General features: G+C 44.4%; 1 protein-coding gene across 2 annotated transcripts in view; it reads left to right on the top strand.

Annotated features, from left to right (window-relative positions):
- The window catches only part of HPCAL1 (hippocalcin like 1), a 64,047-nt gene extending 42,728 nt beyond the window's left edge, over positions 1-21,319 (top strand). For both annotated transcript variants that reach the window (XM_032104288.1, XM_032104289.1), the window contains 3 exons: positions 15,406-15,808; positions 16,827-16,932; positions 20,101-21,319. In XM_032104288.1, coding sequence (XP_031960179.1) covers positions 15,431-15,808; positions 16,827-16,932; positions 20,101-20,198 — 582 coding nt within the window. In that variant the 5' untranslated portion in view covers positions 15,406-15,430 and the 3' untranslated portion in view covers positions 20,199-21,319. The remainder of the gene's footprint in view (positions 1-15,405; positions 15,809-16,826; positions 16,933-20,100) is intronic.
- The last annotated feature ends 932 nt before the right edge of the window (positions 21,320-22,251 follow it).

The following is a 22,251-nucleotide window of genomic DNA, read 5'->3' as shown; positions in this document are numbered from 1 at the left end:
ATAGGAAAAGCCAATATATGGGGTGTTTTATGTGTACACACAAGTTTTATTCAGTGGCATGCTGAGACATGTTTCACGACTCACATGTCAGCAGTGATGGGCCCTCGGAGTGAGTGCCCCGCTGCGCAGACCTGTGCCTGGCCACGGCTGCCTGCATGCCCCAGTGTGCATCCAAACTCCATTATGGCATAGCCCAAAGTTCTGGCAAACTTGGGGTATTTTTGCACAGTTTCTCCCCATCCATTGGCTTGCACAGTGATCCAGTCCAGAGGTTTCTGGTTTGCAGAAGGTCATGTTGTGTTGCTCTGGTGCGAGTGCTGCTTGAAGCTAGGGGAAGGATTGTGCTCGATCCCTGTGGGCTCACCCATGGGTTAGAGCAGCAAAGACACACTTCTTTTGATGTAAAATTTCTTTAAAAAGGGAAAAAAAGTGCTTTTCTCAGCAGCAAATCTGTCTTTGACTACAGGCACCCAGTGTGCATGAACATTTGCTGAACTCCTTCCACTGCCCCTTCAGTGGATCCCGAGGCTCCTCACACTCCAAGTGGGCTGCAGCCCGCTTGTAGCATTCAGGGGTGTTTTCAGTCACCTTTTTTACTGCTTAGTAAAGGGGATTTTTTTACTGTATTTTCAGGGCAAACTGCCTGATGGCCTTTTTGTTTGTTTCAGCTGCCCCTCTGACGTGCCAGATCTGAATCTCACCCTTTATGAGGAAAAAACCCCAACTTTATTTTGAGTAAAATAGAAATACACGTATGTAGTAGACATATCCTACTGAATAGCAAATAGAGAGTGATTGTGGTCTCCCCTAGTTGAGGGTGTGGTAACATTTGGTTGGTTGGCTTTGTACAACCCTACTGTTTTGTTTATAAAACAAATAGGTTATTATTCCCTGTTCACGCACTGGATGAGTGGTAGAAATGGTCCTCCTCATTCACCTGACACTGAGAGCTGGAGAAGAAACTGGAAAAATCCTTGTATGACTTGTAGTACTAGATTTTATACATGGAGATGTTCCAGTAATGTGCTGGATCACTTACTTCTTGACATTATTTTTCCTCTGAGTTTTACATCTCATCCATTAGACCTTCTCAGTGGATGGGTTTTGAAGCTCCACATTTGGGGAAGCACAGGTAATGTATCTGGTGCCGTGACACTGCCATTTGCCATCAGCATGGAAGATGGGGACGTCATTCTGAGAGAGCAGGGTATCCCTGAGGATGGCAGGCACAGAAAAGGCGTGAAACATAGGGAAAGTCTGTCCCTGAACAGGAGAGAAGCTGCTCACTGGAAGTGTGGAGGAGAGCCCAGGCAGAGCTGAACACAGATTGACCCAAGGCACTAAGGTCAAAAGGCAAATCCCCTTCTTGGATGAGTTCCCAGTGCAGATAAGGAAACTTGGTGTTGAGATGGTGCGTGCGGTGCCGAGGTCAGGAGGCTGTCACTGCACTAAGTGCAGGGGAGGATTTCTGTGACACGGGGAAAGGACACGGTGTGTCTGAGAGGAGGCAAGAAGAACCTGGTCAGTTAAGCCAGGGAAGCCAAAGATGATGAGGGACTGATGGCCTTCTATCCATGTGTGTAGCAGAGGGGAAGTTCCAGAGAAGACGGTGTTGGGACCAGGGCAGATGTGGTCGCCAGCACTGAATACATTTGAGCTCAAGTTAGAAGATGATTTTGAGCCAGTACAGGAATGAGGCCTTGACTGGGGTGGTGGGAGCAAAGCCTGTCTGGCTTTTGGGATAAATCTCAGGAAGAAAGTCAGTGAGTGATGCTACATCTGCCATATCAGGGCCTGAACATAGTTGTACCTAAAGGAGCAGCTCATCTTCAGGAATATTGAAAATAATGAGTATTGACTGCATTAAAGTACAAGTATATTAAGATACATCCACTCTGACATAGCTCTGTACAGAAGCCATTAGGACAAAGCTGAGTAACAAAAGCTGATAGGACATTAGGATAGCTTGGAAACAAGAAGTAGAGAAATAAACTATAATTGCCATGTTGAATTTGCAGGAACAGTGGCATTCAGCATCTTTGCTTCAGTGCATGCCAGTGGTGGATATGCCACTCCTCCAGGGCTGGCACTTGAGCAGGTTTGCCCCTCTCACTCTTGACTGCAAATTTGGTGTTGGCATGGGCTGCTTCTTACTGCACTTTGCCTTATTTCAGCCCAACAGAGTCACCTCAGCTGGGTGCTCACAGATTGCCATGGGGTATGAATTAGTAGAGAAAATCCAGGAACTTTTTAAGAACAGTACATTTATTGAGAGTAGTTTGCTGTCCAGTGAAGCCAGAGCCTGGCAGATAATTGCTACAAGAAATAGTTTTGACTCTTTCACTCCTTTGTAAAGCAGGACAGGAGTTGATAACTTTTTCTCCCAAATTTGAACCAAGTGCAGTTTCAATGGTTGTCTCAGCAGGTCAATATCACAGATGTTCCAAACTGGTGGGTAATTTCTTTGTGACAAGCCATTGATGAAATAATTTTTTCCTCCAGGAATGTGAAGTTTGCTTATTTGATCCCATTTCAGAGCAATGCCATTTCTTACTGTAGCAGAAATGTGTGCACAACTCAGTTCTTTCTGACCTGCCTATAGCTTTGTTTTTGTTTTTGTTTTGAGAATGTAAGTTGGAGTATATTTTTTCCACATTGCTTCTTAATCTGTCGAGCCTGATATTTTCCAAACCTGTGGTTTCCTTCCTTCTCTCCCTTATTTTCTGTTATTAAGTCTTCCAGACCATTAAAAATATCTGAGATGTAAATTTTAGCAATTTTGGCACAGCACAAGTCGTCTTCTTTTGGGCTGTAAGCAATGGGCGCTCTAGTAGACTAAGGACAGGTTGAAAAACAACAAGCAGGCTTCTTGCTGTGGGCCAGTGCTCAGGGTGGAGAACAGGGAAGATGAGGGTTATTATAACTGAATATGTACACTAAAATGGATGGATAAGATAATTCATGTGGTATTGTACAGAGGAAAGATCTGAATGCTTTACAAGTATGTATTACTGTATTTAGGATCTGATTCTGTTACATCCAGGCAGAGTAAATATTCCATTGGTATTTGTTAGGAGGGGGGTGATTTTTTGTCAGTGCCAGTCATTTGCTCATCAGTACTGTTGCCCAACCTATAGCCCAACCCTGGATCCCATGTTCATGGTCTAAGTGTGGGACCATGTGAGAGGCAGGAAGGAGGCAAGGGGGGAAGATCCCATGTGGCTGCAGAGGTGGGCAGGGTAGGAAGGAGCTGGGGGGAATGGAGCAGGTTGAATGTCTCTGTCCATCAGAATAAAGGTGCTGCTGCAGCCCTATAGGCCATACAAGAAAGGGCTAGAAGGTAAATGGGTCTGAGAAATAGCATGATGTTGAAATGGCATTGTAAAGTGTGAATGTACACTTTTATTTACCTTTTTCATCAAAAGATGCGCTTGAGGGACAAGTCTGGCTCTGCAGCTTTGGTGGCAGAGCTGAGAGCCCTGTCTTGAGGTTTTACAGGCTTTTTTGTCTAGATGATACCGGTCACAATGAGACTGTGGGCAGCCTAGGCCTCCCCCTCTTGCCACCAGCATGTTGGGAACTGCAGCAGAGCGGCTGCATTCCCTGGGGGAGAGCCTCATCAGCCTTCAGCCGGGTCCCAGCCAGACAGGACTTTCTTCCAGCAGCAGCCCTTTTGGTTTTCAGCAGAGCTCAGGAGTAGGTTTATTTAAAGCCCTGGTCCTTTCTGTGGAGGAAGTAGGAAGTGCTTCCTCCCTGTAGATCTCTATCCAAAGCTTTTGTCCACTTTCTTACAGTCCCACCCTGCTTGGAGTCGCTCCAAAACCCAGCACTCCAGGGCTGTGTGCTATTGTTCAGCGGGGTCATCCTTAGCTGCGGCTCCTCTCCTCTTCCAAAACACAGAGTTTCGGCACCAAAATGCTGAAGAGCTCTGTCCTGGGCTATGGGATATATAAATGGCCACCTGTCTACCCTGCCCCACCATCCCTCCTGCAGTTGGAAATGTCAGTGTTGTAGAGGAAATATGAGGGTCGACCTTTCTTTGGTAGTCTGTCTGATTCTTGCCACTGAGTTTTAGTTGTGAAACTTAAAGGAGGTCTCAAAATAGGTCTGACAAGTCATAATCTCTGCAATAGAGGGTCAAGAGGCTAAAAAAATAGTGTTAACCACAAAAATGCGAGAGCCTAAAATGCTTTTAAGGTACTACTGCCTACTTCAGAGCAGGGGTGGGAAAATGTGGGATTATTTCTGTTATGCTGCGTTTATCACAGAGAAGTCCAGCAGCAGGATCATGCCTGTGTTTGCAGGGGGAAGAAGAGTCTGAATGGCAGGCTCAGTCAGGGCAGGTGCCAGTTGGAGGATTTACCTGGTTCTTCCATGGTCCAGACTGCCTTCAGCTGAACAGATCAAACTTCATCTTCCTCTGGCAGGAACCTCTTCCCCAATGCCAGTGTGACTCCAAGCATCTATATCAGCTGTAGAACTGACTCCTCTGACCCTAAGGGTGGTACGTTTGCTGGCCTTCGCTTTTCAACATATGTAGTGCCAACAAAGAGCTGTTAGCAGGCTTGAAGGCAAAGGGACGCGGCCTTGCTGTTGTGTGCTGAAAGATGATATGTGCACACTCCAGGAGAAAGCATCACTTCAGAAACTTTCAATTCCTGCACCATCCTCCACCATCGGAGCTCTCCTTTTAACCACTGCCGCAGCCTTTAAACACTTTTTTCCTGTTCCTTTCAAGAGGAAAAATAAATGATAAATTATTGTGTTGATCTTACGCAAATGTTGCATTTACGGAAAGATCTTGTTGACACGGTTTCTTGCACAGGATACCTTCTTCTCCTGCAGAAAAGTTGCTGAAAGTTTCCAGAAAAATAGATAATGTTATCCTTGGGGAAGGGAAATTAAAAGGAAAAAAAACCAAAATGCCCGCCTGGTGTGGATGTTGCGTGGATCTTGGTTTGCAAAAGATGCAGAATTTGGTTTAGTAGGATTTTTTTAGCCCTTTTAGAAGTGGAGCAGACTAGTAGTTGATACCAGGTGTAGTTTAGGGTCTTTGCAGAGACCAGAGTGATAAATTAGGGGGTTACAAAGTGGCTGAGGTCAGTATCCTGGTGTGGCCATAGCCAGGAAAGCTTATCTGTCTATGGCTTGATATAGTAAAACCTTATAGATTAGGTGCTCTTTTTAGCATTTGCTGAAATGAAGTTCATGAACATCTGTTCATCTGAGAGAGTGATTTTAAAGGGGGTATCAGGAGTAGGTTTTCTCCCCCATCCCCTTCTCCTCATGTGAACATGAATGTCCCTCTTCAACATCACTGTTGAGAGAAGGCACATTTCCTGTTTTTGCAATCGAGACCTTCACCAATGCGGCACCAAGGCGGTGGGACAGGATGTGCCCCATATGTGGTCTCAGGTGGAGGTCAGCTGTCCTCATCCCACGCCTGTTGGGATGCTTCCTGCTTCAAAACCATCACATCTCCTTCCTGTTACTATACCCAGTTAGGGAGGAAAATGCACCCATTTGGCAACTAATGGCATCACTTAGATATAAAATTCAGCGTGATTTGATTTTCCATTTGCTTCTTACCCAGCCTGCTAACAGAGGCTCAGCTCCAGGCAGCCCTCACCCGCAGCGCTCAGAAAAGCACATTTGGTGTGGGTATTGCTGGGGATGGAGCCCTGTGGTGGAGGTTAATGAGAAAAATGATGTCTTGAGTGCAGATTGCATGGTTTGCTTCCAAGATGATTTGCATTGAAGTGTTTAATCCTACACAGAAATGCCAGGAGAGAAAGGATTTTCATAGGGCTGTTCTTGGTGCCCTTAAAAATACTATTGTCTCTTCTTTCTCCTCTGATATGGAACACTCCCTTTCTTGGAGACAGTGTGTCATATTGTTCTTCTGCGTAATTTATAGTGAATGCACTTAAGAGCAAATCAAACTCTTGAGTGTTCAGGATTAATGGAAGTTGCAGCCACTAAGTGTATGGGCTGGGAGTGGGAGTGTCCTGCCCATGCTGCTGCACCAGCCTCCTCTTGGTCTTGACTGCTGGGAGAGTCCTGCCTGTGCTGTCTCTGGCAGCTCAATGAAGGGGTGGTGCCCATTTTTGTATGGATTTTAGAGGAACTAGTCATAAAATCATATGGTTTCGTCTGCTGGTTTCTTGAGATAATTCTCCCATTTTTAATGATGGAAGCTGAGGTGAGAGAAGGTATTACTGTATCCCTGAGCATCATGCACAGCCAGAGAAATGGTCTGTCATATTCCTGCTGGCCAAAATGGCCCTCTGTGTTCAGGATTCACCTAACAGGAACACCACTGCTCTGCTCATCCCTGTGATCAGTTTGTCTGGAGTTCACACCATCGAGTCACTGCCTTGGGCAAAAGCCCACAGCTGCCCTCGCAGGTGGTTGCCTGTGGGGAGCCGCCAGCCCAGGTGTGCCTTGGCATGGGCAGTCCTTGCCACCCGGGGAGGACAGCAAGACGTTGCAGGATAGCTGACTGTCCACATACCAGCATAAATGTTGCTGTAATCCAACACAAGGTGCTTTCCATTGTGTTCTCAAGGCACGAAGGCTGCCCTGATAATAACCTGAACACAAGCCTTGTGTCATGTTCCTGGTGTGATGCTTTTGTCCAGGGTGTGTCCTGGGGCCATGGCTTTCCTGCACAGGCTAGTAGTCACTGCAATTTTGGCTCCTTGATTCTAAAAATTAATTTTTAAAAAACCCTGTGAGATTGGTACACTTGCATGCATGAACCTGAGTAGTATCCTTAGCTATTGTAGAGCTTGGGCTGATTCCTACCAGCAGAAAATTTGGTCGTCTGCTCCTTGAATTGCTACATCCAGCAGAACCGGGTTCCTTCCTTATGGATGGGAGGCTGTTCTCATGTACTTATTTCAGTCTCAGTTTTTAATTCACATCTTTGTAAGGAAAAAGTCCAGAAAAGTTAAACTCTAGGTTTGCTATTAGATTTGAAACTTCAGTGGTTTTTTTCATTCAACAAACAGGAAAATAAAGGTGTGAAACAATTTGATTACTGTTATTAGTGTTTACCACTGAAGGGAAAATAGAACACTGTTTCAAGAAAAATTTTGGTTTAGTGGCGTGTATTTTTACGAGGAATTTAACTAGTGGCTTTTGTGCTATTTTGAAGTGATAATAATTTTTTTTAAAAAAGATACTTTAGAAATCTAGGTTAATAAAATAAATGGATGCATTTATATTAGATTTAATATTTTCGGAACAAAAAACCCTCATGTATTAGTAGTAGAAATTGTTAGCAATAGCTATATATTTGGAGGTTGAACATGTTGGTGACAAAGAATCTTTCTCTTTTGGTGATTGTTTTTTTTTCCTGCAGTGTATCTTAGTACTTTTAGTTAATGTTGAATTTTTGTTAAAGGTAGCTGGTTGGCATATCTCCAAAGCCACATTTTGGAGCATCTTTTTACTAAGGATACGCCTGCTAAAGAATGCTTTTTTAATTAAATAAAAAGGTTTATTTTCACTCTTTGAAACCAAAACCAGCTCTCTTCCCTGCTCTGTTTCAAATTAGCTACCCTGAAATCCCCATAATTCCTCTAAGCCCTTATCTCAGCGCAGTACCTGCAGCTGGGGAATGGAAGGATGTCAGATCTTTTCTTTGTTTTTTATTTAGGCATCATTAGCAGTGAGGATGGTCTTGCAGACCATGCCTGAGGGCTGGTTATCATCTGTCGTTGTCTGGTTAGCTGGTGGCATTGTCCCCAAACTCTCCATCTTCTCCACAGGAGTGGCTCTGATGCTGTGGAATTTGCTCAGGTGCCATTGGCTGGCTCTTGTTACTGCCAGAGTTTGACTAATTCTTCTGAAATTTAATCTGGGTTCCTTTCTCTCAGGGCTGTGATTATTCTGTAGAGAATTTTTCTGTGATTTACCTTCATCAATTAAATAAAGGCATCATAGGAAACTTTTAAAATCTAATGACAAAACCGCCCAACTGTGCTACTTCTGTGGTTTTAATTATATTAAAAACACAGTGCCTTGTGCTAATTTTCATCACTTTTCTTCCCTTTTTCTAAAAATGTTCTCTCTGATTTCCCAGTTCCCATCAGGCACCTTCCCCTATCCTCCAGGCCAGCACTCACTGAGTTTTATTAAAAATTATGTATCACAGTAGTATATTCAGTGAGCATGACGTGGGTTTTTCCTCATGCAACCGAACTGTCTCAGAAAAAGACCTTGTGCACTAAGACTTTGTGAAGACAGGATTTCCTTGATCTGCAATATTGTGTAAACAAACTGTAATTTTTTTAAGCCTTACCAACTTTGCACACCATCTGAAAAAATCGGACTGGCTGCTTCTCCCTTGTTTTTGTTTAAAAAAAAAGGACAAAGGGAGGAGATGAGGAAAATCCACTCATGATTTTCTTTTCCTGTCTGCAATCACAAGCTGCATTACTGCCTAAACTGCTCCCACCCAAATTAACCCAATTTCCTAATTTACTTGAAATATTTCTGTGCTTTTCTTACTGCATTGGGAATATATGCCCTTTACAGTAATAAACTCTCCTCCCTGAGCTGGAAAACATCATGGAGAGCTCCCCAAGGAACTGCCACTCTTCTGGTCCCAACATGGGTCTCATTTCTTACTCATTAGCAGCAATTCATGAATATTTGGGGATAGTTTGTGCTTCTTTTGCTTCTTCTCAGTAGTTTGTAGCCATGCCATCCATGGCAAACTTTCCTCTGCTGATGGGGGTCAGTGTTGGTGGGCACTGCAGGTAGCAATGGCTGCAACAGGTGTCAGCACCCCATGGCTCCTTGCTGTGACTCCAGCACCTGGAAAGATCCTGCCACTGTGATCTGCAAATGCCTCTTCACCACACTCTTATGATCTGAATGTAAAATGGTTCTCAGGTTAATGTACTGATGCTCTATGTCAGTGACTAATTTTTTCCTGTATATCGGGAATATAATCCTGAATAAAGTGACTTCAATAGATGGGAGCAATCCAGACACCTGTAAGGGAATTTCTTATGTTTCAGCCTTTGCAGCTGACTCCATGAAATGAACATGCCAGCCTGGAAATATTAATCTCACACAGTCATTTGCAGGGTTAGGGTCTTTGTAATCATATCTTTCTTTGGCAAGGTAGGGGGTAGGTGATTATTTAGAATGGATTGTCATCCCAGACATGGAATCAGGTTTTCAAGACCACACAGCTCCTGGGTATGTGTTTATGGATAAACTTCCACAGTAAGGTGGCTCAAGGTCTCTTTAGCAATTCACTCCACCTTCCAGAAGGACATTCAATGGACATATGTGAGTTGTTACTGAGTTTTCTGAAACTGAAATGTGGGTGGTACGCAGGGTGGTCCTTCCCCTTCACCCACTATTTTTAATAAACTTCTGGAAAGGATTGAACTTGAAAGGAAGTTGCAAATAAGCAATGTTTCTTATATAAATAAAAGCATAGATGGTCACTGAAAGTAAATAATTTAGAAAGACCATTTATTTATTTATTTGAAGTGGTCTTTTCTTCACTTGGCAGGTTTTGTTTCTCCTGTTTCCCTGAAGGCAGGAGCAGAAGCAACTTCAGCCCCTCTTGACACCAGCCTTTTGCATTTCAAACCCTGCTGGGTTTGAATTTTTCGAGGCATTATTGATTAATGTTTTTCTTTTATCTCACTGCTTCTATTAGTAGCTTTTCAAGACGTGAAGATACTCCTTTTTGCAACTGAGACTTTGTCTAAAGGTGTTACTTTTGGCCCTGTGTCTGCAGCCTGGGAAAACGAGACAGGTGCTGCAGTGGCTGGTATGTGGGTGTCAGCTTTTGCCGCAGGGCAGGAAAGAAGTTCACATGAGTTTACCAGGCAGGACCAGATATCTATAGCAACGTATTTGTATATCCTGTGCCTTCTCTGTTGCAACGTTCGTTGCTTAGGATACTGACATTAAAACATGTAACAAAATCTGCTCTTCACTCTGGAGTTCATTATCTGCCCCAGCCCATGTAACTGCGCATTTTCCCCCGCAGCTCAGATGAGAAGCACTGACCAGCCCTCGGCAGTGCATCGTCCAGAGGATGTTGTTATAATCCTGTTTTGCAGCCTGTTGCTACGTGATCATTTTTTACCTAAACATTTGTCACTAGATGGGGTGTCTGGGAACTCATCTCCCTCTTGCAGCTTGGCCCACGGGAGCCGGAGGCTTCTTAAACACATCTGTGTTGGCTGAGTTGGTGTGAGCTGGTGCTACCGATGCATGAAATGTATTCTCGAGGGTGTGTTCATGAACTGCGGTAACACCGAACTTTAGTGGCTGAACCTTGCATTTGGACTACCTGTGGGGAGTTTTTTGTGGGGTTTTGGTTGGTTGGTTGGTTTTGTTGTTTCTTTACAGGTTTTTGTTTGGGTTTTTGTTTGGTTTTTTTAATACAAGGATCAGAATTTTAAAAATAGAATCTCAGTGACAGAGCTCTTTTTTTACAAAAATCTTCCACCCCTGTTGAAATGGTTCTTGCATTTCAGACCAGCCCAGACCAGTGTTTGCTGCCTGGCTTAGGCTGTTCATTTTCTTTGGGCTCCTGCCGTCTTGGAGGCACTGTGCTACAGCTCCATGACTTTAACAGATTTGACACAGTTATTCTGCTATATAAGTGAGCATTGCAAGAGAAACGGTGCTACACTCCTCCCTCCCCCCCCCCGCTCAAAGCAGATAGCTCAGATAATATGAAGAGTATTCCTTCTGTTTCTCTGTGCACTGTCTTTCTCAGCTGGAGAGCACCTCTGTCCTATAGACAGGCATTTCATCAATTTTCCTCTTTTTATTAGCACTAAATTAGTATCTAAGGGGGTTTGCACAAGGAAATACATCTCTAAGGAGTTATTCCTCCTTTTGCGGCCATGACTGATTCACTAAGAGGATCCCATCATGAGCTCATTTCAAGGGGTGGGTTTTGCTTTCACAGGCTTTGCAGTAAAAAGCTGGTTTGGTCTCTGGCTCTCTGGGTTACATGATCACAGCATGCTTCTACTGGCTGTAACTGGTGGTTGACAGAGAGTTCTTGTGAAAGTGGGATGCACTGAGCTTTGTTACGAGCACTTCAAATACTTCAGTGCGTGGATGCTGATGGCCAGTCCATCTGTTGGTAAAAACACAGAATTGCTACTTTGGCTGTTTCAGACTTTTCTAGTTACTCACCCCAGTGATGCATAACCCTGAGTTGTGGTTTAACTCCAGCCCCCAGTGGGATGAGGAGGAGAACTGGGGGGAAAAAAAGGTGAAATCTGTGGGTTGAGATAAGAACAGTTTAATAACTGAAATAAAATAGAATTTTATTGTAATAATGATGCTAATAATTGTAATGAAAAGAGAGATAATAAAAAGAGAGAGAGATATAACGCCCAAGAGAAACAAGGGAAGCACAGTACAATTGCTCACCAGCTGCTGACCAGAGCCCAGTGCATCCCTGAGTGGTGATCAGCCCCCTCCCCAGACAATCCCCCCCAGTTTATATTCTGATAGTATGGAGTATCTCTTTGCTCAGTTCAGGTCACCTGCCCTGGCTGTGCTCCCTCCAAATGTCTTGTGCACCTCCTCACTGGTAGAGCATGGGAAGCTGAAAAGTCTTTGACTTGGGGTGAGCACTGCTCAGCAATAGCTTAAACTTCAGTGTGTTATCAACATTATTCCCATTAAATCCAAAGCACAGCACTGTGCCAGCTACTAGGAAGAAAATGAACACTGCCCCAGCTGAAACCAGGACACCAGTGTGTGTCTTGGCCTCTGTAAAAGACCTTTTTGCTCATTGCTAGGCTTTTGCCATGAGATTATTGCTGATTTTTTGTAAGCCTAGAAGGACAGAGGTTACTTTCAGGTGGGAGTTCTCTGGCAGCTCAGTTTTGAGCCTGGCTAGAATTAAAGGCAGGCAGCAGCACCACATAATTTTAACAAAAATTTTGGTGTGAAACTGGAACAAAAGTGCATCTGCATTTTCTGCTGTTTAAGCCTTACATGGCTGAGCATCTCTTTCATGAGCAGTTATTGACTTGCAAAGTCCTCAGCTCTGCATTTAGACTACCAAGCTTTTCCTTATCTGATCACCTCAAGGGCATTCCTGTGATTGTTTTTCTTACTGCTGTGATAGCGCCAGATGCTCTGAGGGCTTTTGCTCATCAAGGTAAGCAGGGACAGACCTTGCTGCGGTGTACGTGGCATTGCTTCCTTGGATTTCACCCTGGTGTGATGGAAAATGAGGGAAAGGCAGGCTGTGCCGGAATTAGGTCTCTGCTAACTGCCCAGGGCAACGTTGGGTGCAAGGATGTCTCTCCTGTCTTGCCTTCTACACCCACTGCAACAAGTGACTTAGCTGGTTAAAAAAAAAAAACAACAAAACACAGCCCTAATCACAGGACTGACCAGACCATCCCAGCCTTGCTCCCTGTGATTTCCATTAGCAGCCATCCTCTGAGTGGTCTTGTGGCTAAATCAGCTGCTGAGCCTCTGGAAAGTGATTTGATGAAAGCATTTTATAGCAATCGAATGAAATGTCAGTTGGATGCCAGCAGCAGGGGTTGCTGTCATGATTAATGAGATATTTAGGCATTTCATTTTGAAGGAGCTACCTGCAAGACAATTTACATCAAAGCTGTTTTTTTAGATGGGCTTTAATAAATTAATGTTAATGTTGGTTATTTAATTATTCACATCAAATTGGTTACAACTGGAGGATTGCATTTGGGCTGAGCAAGTTATGAAGCCTTTCAGAAAGCTCATATGCAAAAAAAGGTTGTGTTCAGAGCATTGCACATTTTCTGCTACAACACGATGTGAGAGGAGGAAGAGTTGAAATAGCCAGTAATCTTTTGAATGCAAAGGTTGCTTGAGTATAAAGCTTTTGAAGCTGATATTTAATGAGCATCTCTTCAAACAGGATGAATCTACCACTAGGAGAAGCAGTGAAATGTAGTAAGTGGAATTATCACCTTATCTCTTTGTTGTCTAGGGGTCTCTACTTTTAAGGGAACAGAAATAATAAAGGTATTACAGGAACAGGGAGAAATTACATTAAACCTTCTCAAACCTCTTTTAACTACCAGTTGAAAGTTTTGCAGTCCTTAACCCTGCGCGTCAGTAAAGCTGAGGTAATTTCTGCTTAAAGCCCAGCTCCTGCATTAAGTGGGCTCTACTGTTCCTCCTGTCCCTCTCTCAGGGAATTCTGTGGCAGTGGTTGGTGAGGCAGGGACTGCTTTTCGACCCAGACACTAGTTCTTACAAAGCACCTGGGAATCATGGAGTGAAGGGGTTTACTGAAGGAGTTCAGTGGAAACTGAAGGCTCCTCCTCACCCAAGGACAGGAACATACTGTTACGATTTCTGCTCTTTAAAAAGAAGGACCACATCTGATCCATTATTTGCTCCAAGCTGCTCTTTTCTGCAAATTGACTTCAGCAGAGTAGAATATTGTGTTTTCCACCCTCAGCACTGCATGGATGACTATCTGGAGCAGAGAAGATTCAAAGATGGAAAGGCTGTGGCAGTAGCTTAGAGTTAGTGGTTTAACTGGAGGGCAGCCTGATGTTCTCCTAGGGGTGATGCTGGCAGGGACCAGGAGCTGTAGCATCCCTGCGTGTTGGGGGCAAGCAGAGGTATGTCAGGTATGTCGAGAAAACTCTGCAGTATAATGGACAAAAAGAAAGCTTTGGAGTTGAAATATTGGCAGCTTTTCTTGCAAACAGAAGTGCTAATGATAGCAGAGTTTTCCGTTAAGCCCAATGCACTGAACTAACGAGCAGCTGGCTGGGTTTTGTCTCCGAGCATTAAGCCACAGAGCAGGATGTGGATTTTTTACATTGCTGAGGCAGTGCACAGACTAAGTGGAATACAAATAAAACAAGCTTACATTCTGCTGTAGAGCAACTTATTTTTTGCTGACCTTTAGCATTTTAAATTTTTTTTGGGTTCTTATGCATGCCTGGAATTTTTACTCTCTGGGAAGTGCTTAGCCCATTTTTCCTGGTCTCTGCATGCTTTGCTGCTCAGCTCTTGCAGTTTCCAGGTAGTCTGCAGTGCTGGCCTGTTACTAACCTGTCTTCTGAGCGAACCCAACAGGCACAACAGTCTGTGCAGAGTAATATCATTTATGCAAACCAGTCACAGAGGTTTGGATGTGACTTTGTGCACACTTGTGAATAAACTTCTTGAATTTGGGGAAGGACAAGCAGCTCAGCCTCTAGCTTGGCAGCACAGTTTGATATTGCTAGGTAGCCATGAAAGACTGCAAGGGATAAAAGCCAGAAATTACCAAGGTTTTGGTTTTTTTCCTGTTGTTGCTTAAGTGCAGACTGACCATCTTTCATTTTGCCGAAGGAGCTCTCCTGTTGCTGGGCAGTCTCACCTTGTGTGGCACAACGTGGGTATTGTCAAGGGAGAGGACAGACCCAGCCTTCTCCTGACATCCTGATGAAATCCTGAATTTAAATGCATTTTCGCCCTTGTGGCAGAATATTGAACCTACTGAATAAGCTTCTCTAAAAGCATAAACCCCAGTAAACCTGACAAGAGTTGTTCTGCTAAACATTTTTCTTTAGAAAGCCCTGCTCTCTGATTGTCTGGGAAGGCTGGAAAGCACCTTGTGCTGGTGCTGCTGTCACAGTGATCCATCTGCTCATGCTGCCTCCACAGTTGGAACAAAGAGGGAGAAGTCTTTTGGGGTGCCGCTGTTGAGCATGGGCTGTGCTGAGCTTATCCTTGCTGCACCCTTCTGTGACCCTCAGGTGCCACAAGGAGCACCAGCCAAGCCCCACCACACAGGGGCAAGCCCCCACTGCTGTGGGGCAAGGGATACAGGGAGGGAGGAGAAGCTGTGTAAGCCAAAGAGTTTCAAAGAACATCCGGACAATGCAAACGTGACTGGCACGGAGCCACCTGCCCTTCCTGCTTCTTGTTCAGCTGCATTTACTTTCACTTTTGAATAGATGAATTTTTCTTTGCTGCTGCTGTCTGCTGCTGTCCCTGCCTGCTCCCGCTCAGTCATCGCAGCAGATCAGCCTGTGGAGGAATCCAGAGCTGGGCATCGCAAGCCATGTGATGGAGGGGTGGGGTTGTAGCAGAGAAATAAAATACAGATCTTTATTATTTCCCATATAAAAAGGATTAATAATAAAAATTAATATTTCCCAAATAGTTCCTCCCAAACTACCCTCCCTTCCACAGCATATTAATCACTGGGAGAGCCTAGAGGAGAGGAAAGGAAGCCAAATTAAATGAGGTTTTTCCTGGTGATTTATAGCATCCTTTTTCTCCTCTTTCCCCCTTTCCCCAGGGGGTCTGTGTTTCTCACAGGGTTCTACCTCTCCCCAGCCCCTCTCTGCCCAGTGGGGCTGGAGCTCAGGCAGATTTTCTCTTGCTTTGCAGCTGCTGAACCCGGACCCAGAAGAGGATGGGGAAGCAGAACAGCAAGCTGCGCCCCGAGGTGCTCCAGGACCTGCGTGAGAACACTGAGTTCACAGACCACGAGCTGCAGGAGTGGTACAAGGGCTTCCTAAAAGATTGCCCCACGGGCCATTTGACTGTTGAAGAGTTTAAAAAAATATATGCAAATTTTTTTCCCTATGGCGATGCGTCGAAGTTTGCGGAGCACGTCTTCCGCACCTTTGACACTAACGGCGACGGGACAATTGACTTTAGGGAATTCATCATCGCCCTGAGCGTCACCTCCCGGGGCAAGCTGGAACAGAAGCTGAAGTGGGCGTTCAGTATGTATGACCTGGATGGCAATGGGTACATCAGCCGTGGGGAAATGCTAGAAATAGTGCAGGTGAGGCATTATCTCTATTGGACATCTTATTTGTGTTGCTGTAACCGCTTCGCCGTCAGACAGCTGGAGCTGGAGATGAGGGATCTGCTGAGCTGGCTCACTCCTGCCCCAGGCAGGTTCCTGAGCCCATTGTACCCAAAGAGACAGATGGTGGGACCTACAAGATGCAGATGAGGAAAGGGCCTGAGACATGAACAAAGCACTTGTGCAGCTGGCCTGCAGCCAAAATTCTGCAGCTCTCCCTGGGGGTTTCTTAGTGTGATGTTCATGGGATCAAAAAACCCTAAATGCCAATTCTACTGACCTGATTAATCTCAAAATTAGTGCTTTTAATCTTCAAATCTGAGTCAATGTGAACTCTGGATGAAACGCTGTAGTGTGTCTGTCTCCTGAAGGCAGAGGACACACTGTGCAGCTGAGATGTGTGTCCTGTGCAGTGCAAGGGAGTCATGCATCAGCCAGTGCCCTGACACTTGGTCCTCCTGGCTGAGGTGGTATAATTTAGGTGGAAGGGTAGGACTGCAGACACTCTAAAGAGGTCTCATCATTATTCATGTTCTTGTAAATCTGAAGATGCATTTCCTTACCCATCCATGAAGAAAAAACACATCTATTGCTCTATATTCATATTCACCATAATCCATGTAACACCCCACATGCATACCTGTAACTGGGTGGATGGTGATGGCTCAGCCCAGCTGCAGAAGAGAGGGTTGCACACCATTGCCTCTTGTATTTTAGCCCAGTCTTGCTCATACATTAATCTAGACCCTGACTTTCAGTTAAACTGACCCAGCGCTTCTTTTGAAGTATGAATGAATACAAGAAAGGAGAATAAAAAGCTGCAGTCAGAAATTCCCATTCATTTTGGTTTATAAGGTTCTGCAGCTGCCTGCCAGGGTCAGCTGCCTTTTTTTACTGCTACAGGCTTAAATTCTTTTTCTCTGTCCCATGCTTTATCATTTGGGTTGTGTTTTTCTTGTATCTCTTTTCTTTTAACATTTTTTTTAATACTCAGGCAATTTACAAAATGGTTTCATCAGTAATGAAAATGCCAGAGGATGAATCCACTCCTGAGAAGCGAACAGACAAGATCTTCAGACAGATGGACACAAACAATGACGGTAGGATTGCCACTGGCACCCCTCCCTAGGCTCTAGAAACAGAGGTTTTCTAGCCCAGCCTTGGTAGATGGCAGAATTTGGGGAGAGGGGAGAGAGGGCAGGGATGTCCCCACTGGTGCCTTTGGTCTCTGCCTGACCTCGTTGAGCATCTTTGGTCCATGGCAAATAGGGTGAATAACTGAGCAATGAGCACAGGGTGACTTTCCCTGCTGGGGGGCTGGGAGGGGACCAGTCCTTCCCTAACATTTTATGGGTGAATCCCCTTCTGCAAAGGCTCCTCTGAAATTCCCTAGTCCATTGTCTTTGGGTTATTTTCTCTGGGCATAGCACAAACTTGGCGCAAGGTTTTGCTCCCATTGCCCTTGATAGAGTTGCACTCCTGGGCTTGTCATCAGTAACACGGCTCCTGAATGTGGGCACCTGAAAACAAAAATTCCCATGGGTCCATAATACTTATTTTCTCTGCATGTTTATGGCATATATACATATGTATATGTTCACACACCTCAGTTGTACTATGAGCGTCAGGGGGATGTAGCAGCTCCCAAGACAGGTTGTGGAGCTCCTTGATAAATTACTGACAGTGTACCTGTCACAACCCCTCCACCTGAGCTGGCTCATTTCCTTGGGCTTGAAAAATACTGGCAAAAAATGATCAATTTCCTCTGCTCATCAGCCTGATGACATGTTTCCTCTATTCCCAGCTGAGGTGGAGTTTTCCCTGGGAATTACCCTGTCAGCGGCTGAGGTGGCAACTGCTCACATCAAAATCGGGAGCTGTGTCCTAATGATATGCTCTGTGAGAGCAAAGATTTGGTTCTAGCACTGAGATATGGAGACCTAAAAAATGCTATCTTATGTTCAGAAGGATTTTTATTTAAGAGACTTTTATGGCTGCATTTTGGTGTCTGTTGCTGCAGTCCCCAGGGCAAATTCCTGGCCTTGCTGAAATCCTCAAGTATTTTACCTTTGACTTCATCCAAACTAGCACTTCATCCCCTGGCTTGACGTGTGGAGGGCCCTAAAATAACATGATTAAAATATTTTTGGTCTGCGGAAAGTACAGTGTGTGCAGATGCATAACAGAGTAGTGGACACAAAATCTGCTATATATCTATACATCCTCCATCTGTTGCACTTTGTTGCTGAAATAAAATCATCCTATTCCCAGTAAAATACCAGCCCTGCAAGACATGCAGTGCCAAGGAATAACATCTGCACATGTGTGTCTGGTGGCTAGAAAAATTTTCTTCCCTGACTGTTGAGCATTGCAGATAGATTTTGATTTGGGCTTTGCTTTTAAATAATGCAAGGAAAGGGACAAACTAATAAATATCCTGATAGTTAGGAGATCTCTTTTTTGTTAAAGACTCTTGGTTTGGGAACATTAGCTCAAAAGCCAGAAATTAGTGTGCCACAGGTTTTTGAGCTCCTGTAATTTCTGCAAGAGGAAGGCTTGCTCATTCATGGAATCATAGAATCTTTTGGGTTGGAAAAGACCTCTACGATCATCTAGTCAAATTGTTAACCCAAAATGGCCAAACCCACCACTAAACCATGTCCCTAAGTGCCACATCTACATGTCTTTTAAATGCCCTGAGCAGTCTGTTCCAATACTTGAGAACCCTTTTGGTAAAGAAATTTTTCCTAATATCCAATCTAAACCTTCCTTGGTGCAACTTGAGGCCATTTCCTCTCACCCTCTTGCTTACTTGGGAAAGGAGTTCCTCCGTGTTCAACCCATTTTGGGTGCTGGCCACCAGGGTCATTCCTCTTCTGTCCCCACAACAAGCTGGTAGCATCCTGTGGCTGGTGAAAACTGGCACAGTGAGCTGGTGCCTCTCTCTCTTTGGATGCATGTGGCCAAAAGTGGCAGCAGGCACCTCCCAAGTGCAAGATGTGGGTCCTGTCTCAAGCATGGCAGGTTGGGGTGGGTAAGGATGGCCCTGGGGTGTTGTGTGAGGGTAGGGTACGTTGTGCTGAATGCACAAGCTACATGGGAGATCACTAGACGTGATGTCAGGGATACAGAATGCCTGTGTCCTCCTCTTCATAGGGAAAATTGTTTCATTTTTCACTAATATTGCCATGTCCTATTTCTGCCATGGTTCAGAGTGCTGGAGCTGGAGGGTATTGGTGGTAGCAGGCAAGACAGAGGCTGCTCATGGGCTCCTGATGGTATTTGCGCAGGGGAGTGGTCCTGAGCTTGGGAAAAATCTGCCAGGGTGACCCGAGGATGAGGTCTGAAAGACCAGATGGAATATTTCCTCCTTGCTGTACCACGCTGTGTCATGCCATTCCATGGGACTGTTGGAGGCAGGGGACGCTGGGGTGGTTGCTCCTCCAGAGGTCATTTTTCAGACCCTCAGACTGTTACAGGGTCCATGCAAGTTGGCTCCTCTGGCCTAAACTGAAGATGTATAAACCAGAAGTGCCCAGGAGGAACACATAGCAGTAGGTGGCAAGCCCCCCCAGGGCTAGCTTTTCTTGAAAAAAAAAAGAAAAAACAAAACATGTCCTGTTCCTGTACACCCAGCAGGGCACAGCAACTGACTTGCAGAGTCATGGAATCATGGAATAGTTAGGGTTGGAAGGGCCCGTCAAAGGTCATCTGGCCCAACACCCCTGCAATGAGCAGGGAGATGTTGAACTAGATCAGGTTGCTCAGAACCCCATCCAACCTTGTAGGTGCCAGAGAAGCCATCACTGCTCAGCCCTATGTGTCACAAGAAACAAGAGGACAAAGTAGGGATATTTGGAATATTTAGGTTTAAAATGTTGTAGTAATACAAGCATCATTTCAAAGCATACATGTGTTCAGGTACCATAATTGTGTTTGTGTGTCATGTCATTTGTATAGTCTGGTTCTGAGCAAAAAGCTGCCAAATGATACCAGAACAGTTATTTTTCGATTTGGGACTGTCTTTTTAAATAAAGAAATAGCAATTATTATGCTGGATTGTTTTGCAGAAGAAAAATGCATTTGGGCTTAAAGGCTTGAGTAGGATTTAGCTGCTGTGCATTGCACTAAATTCCCCTCAGTGCCTTTGCGATAGATTAAATAGATGTTATATTGCCTCTGTGAGGAGGGGTTCTTTGCTACAGCAATAGTGGCAGCAACAACTGACTTTAAAAAATTGCTTCCATTTTGGTTTTCCTCCCCGCCAGGTAAGCTGTCGCTGGAAGAGTTCATCAAAGGTGCCAAGAGCGATCCCTCCATCGTGCGGTTGTTACAGTGCGACCCCAGTAGCGCGAGTCAATTCTGATGAAAGTGGACAGTGTGCTCAGAGAATCTCGGCTTGTGTCCTTCAAGCTTTGCTCGCAAACGGATGCCTTCTCAACCATCCCTCCACACTTTGCGGATAAGATCCCGTTGCCAGATTGTGTGTGTGTGTGTGTGTCCGAGCGAACCAGCCCTCGCTCCCCCCACTGACACCAGTGCAGTTCTCCTGCGGCAGCTCCGTTTCTGCTTCCCCGTAATGTTACGATTCACTCTGCACATTTTAAACATTAATCGAAAGGTATGTTTACATGCAGCTACGAGAGAGTTCGATGGCTGGTGAGATACCACTTCACTTAGTCCGTAAGAAAGGTGATGTTCCCATAGTTCCCAAGAAGATGCTAGGTAGGACTTTTACCCAAAATAGCAGACGGTAGATAATTTATTTTGCTTCAGAAATTACTATGATGAAAAAAAAAAAAAGGAAAAAAAAGTGGACTGAATGGAGCAGAAAGTTTAAAAAAAAAAAAAAAAACAAGAAAAAGAAAAAAGAAAAAAAAAAGCAGCTTTCCTGGGCGTGGTTCCAATTTTCTTTTTGAGGAAAATTGCTTGCACTTATCTAATGGTCTTTACTTTCTTTTAATATATATATAAATTATATATATATGGTGAAGTAAAATTTTAAATATTTAGGTCATCTATTTAAGGCATAAAATAGAATTCAAGCTTTGTTTCTTCTAGTTGTCTGTGATTTATTCAAATCTTGGAGATTGTTTTTTTTGTGATATTTATGCATTAGCAAATTGCTGTTCCAAAAGAAATGCATGACTAGCAGTTTGTGGATATTTCACTCTGTTTAATTCCTGAATGGAAATATTTGTTCATTTTTACTGTCAGTCATTCCAGCATTACTGTCTTAACAAAAGACCTGAAAGGAGTTCATCCTCATTTTGTATTTCTCAGTGGAGTCCTACTTTATGGTGGTTGCTGCGTTAAATGGCTTTTGAGTGCCCCGAGGTGACGTGACTGGCACTGCTGTTCTTGACTTGGCTACACCTCCTCCCTTTTGCTGTCGATATGTTAATAGTCTTGTGCATTCCAGTGTTATTTAATATCTGCCTAATGCCAAGAAATATTAATTGAAATAAAAGACTACTTTTCTTGTCACTGCCTGTCTTGGTCTAAACCATGCACCAAGTTCCTAGTGTCAGGTATTTGGGGAAGGGCATGGATGGCTCTCTGCCCAGCGTCTCCCAGTCTTGTCCAAGACATGTTGCCTTGTAAGTATGTAGGGATTTTGGGAACCGACTGTTGTGGCTGGGTTAATGCTGTGGTGTTAGTGCCTGTGGGATCCAGCTCCATCCCAGCTGAATCCAGGGTAAAGACAGCTCAATTTCTGCTGGATGTGGAGCAGCTCAAGGCAATGAAGGAAAAACTGCTGACCCTGTTGGCTGGGCTACTGTGACCACAGCTTTACAAAATAAAACTCCTGAGAGGTACCAGGTACTTGCTGTTGGACTAACGTTTGACACTGGTAGCACGGGAAGCAGTTTTCTCCCCTTTGATCAGGTCTGCAAGTAGCTGCATAAGCCTGCCCTCTCTGCAAAATGAAGTATCAACAAATTATTTGGCCTGAGGTTAATGCTGAGCACGTAATGAAGGGATTTTTGCTGTGTAGAATGTTCTAGTAGTGGTTACATGATTAAAATATTAAGAGACAGGAATGGTTGCAATATCCAAGTGGAAATACATTTAGTCGGACTTGGTTCTACTAAACAAACTTGTGTCAGTGCTGCCAAGCAAAAGAGTGTGTTCTTTTTTTTCCCCTGGAAATTAAAATTTGAGCAATTAAACCAACAGTCCTTTCAACCAAAACACCCTAAGAGGGATGTTAATCAGAAGCTTGCCTGCTTTCTCAGGGCAAGCCCAGCAATAAACCCCAGCTATTGAAAAAAATGTAATTCCACGGTTGCTGATAGCCTGTATCCAGCCTGTTTGTGTTCATGCTGTCAGTCTGTCTGCCAGAAGATGCTGTGGTGTTAGAGATGCTGCAGATGTTCTTACGCTAGTGACTCTTCTTGCATGGGCTGGGTCCAAAA

Source organism: Corvus moneduloides, chromosome 3 (genome assembly GCF_009650955.1).
Source record: "Corvus moneduloides isolate bCorMon1 chromosome 3, bCorMon1.pri, whole genome shotgun sequence".
NCBI lineage: Eukaryota > Metazoa > Chordata > Aves > Passeriformes > Corvidae > Corvus > Corvus moneduloides.
This window is presented reverse-complemented; position numbering and strand designations above follow the sequence as displayed.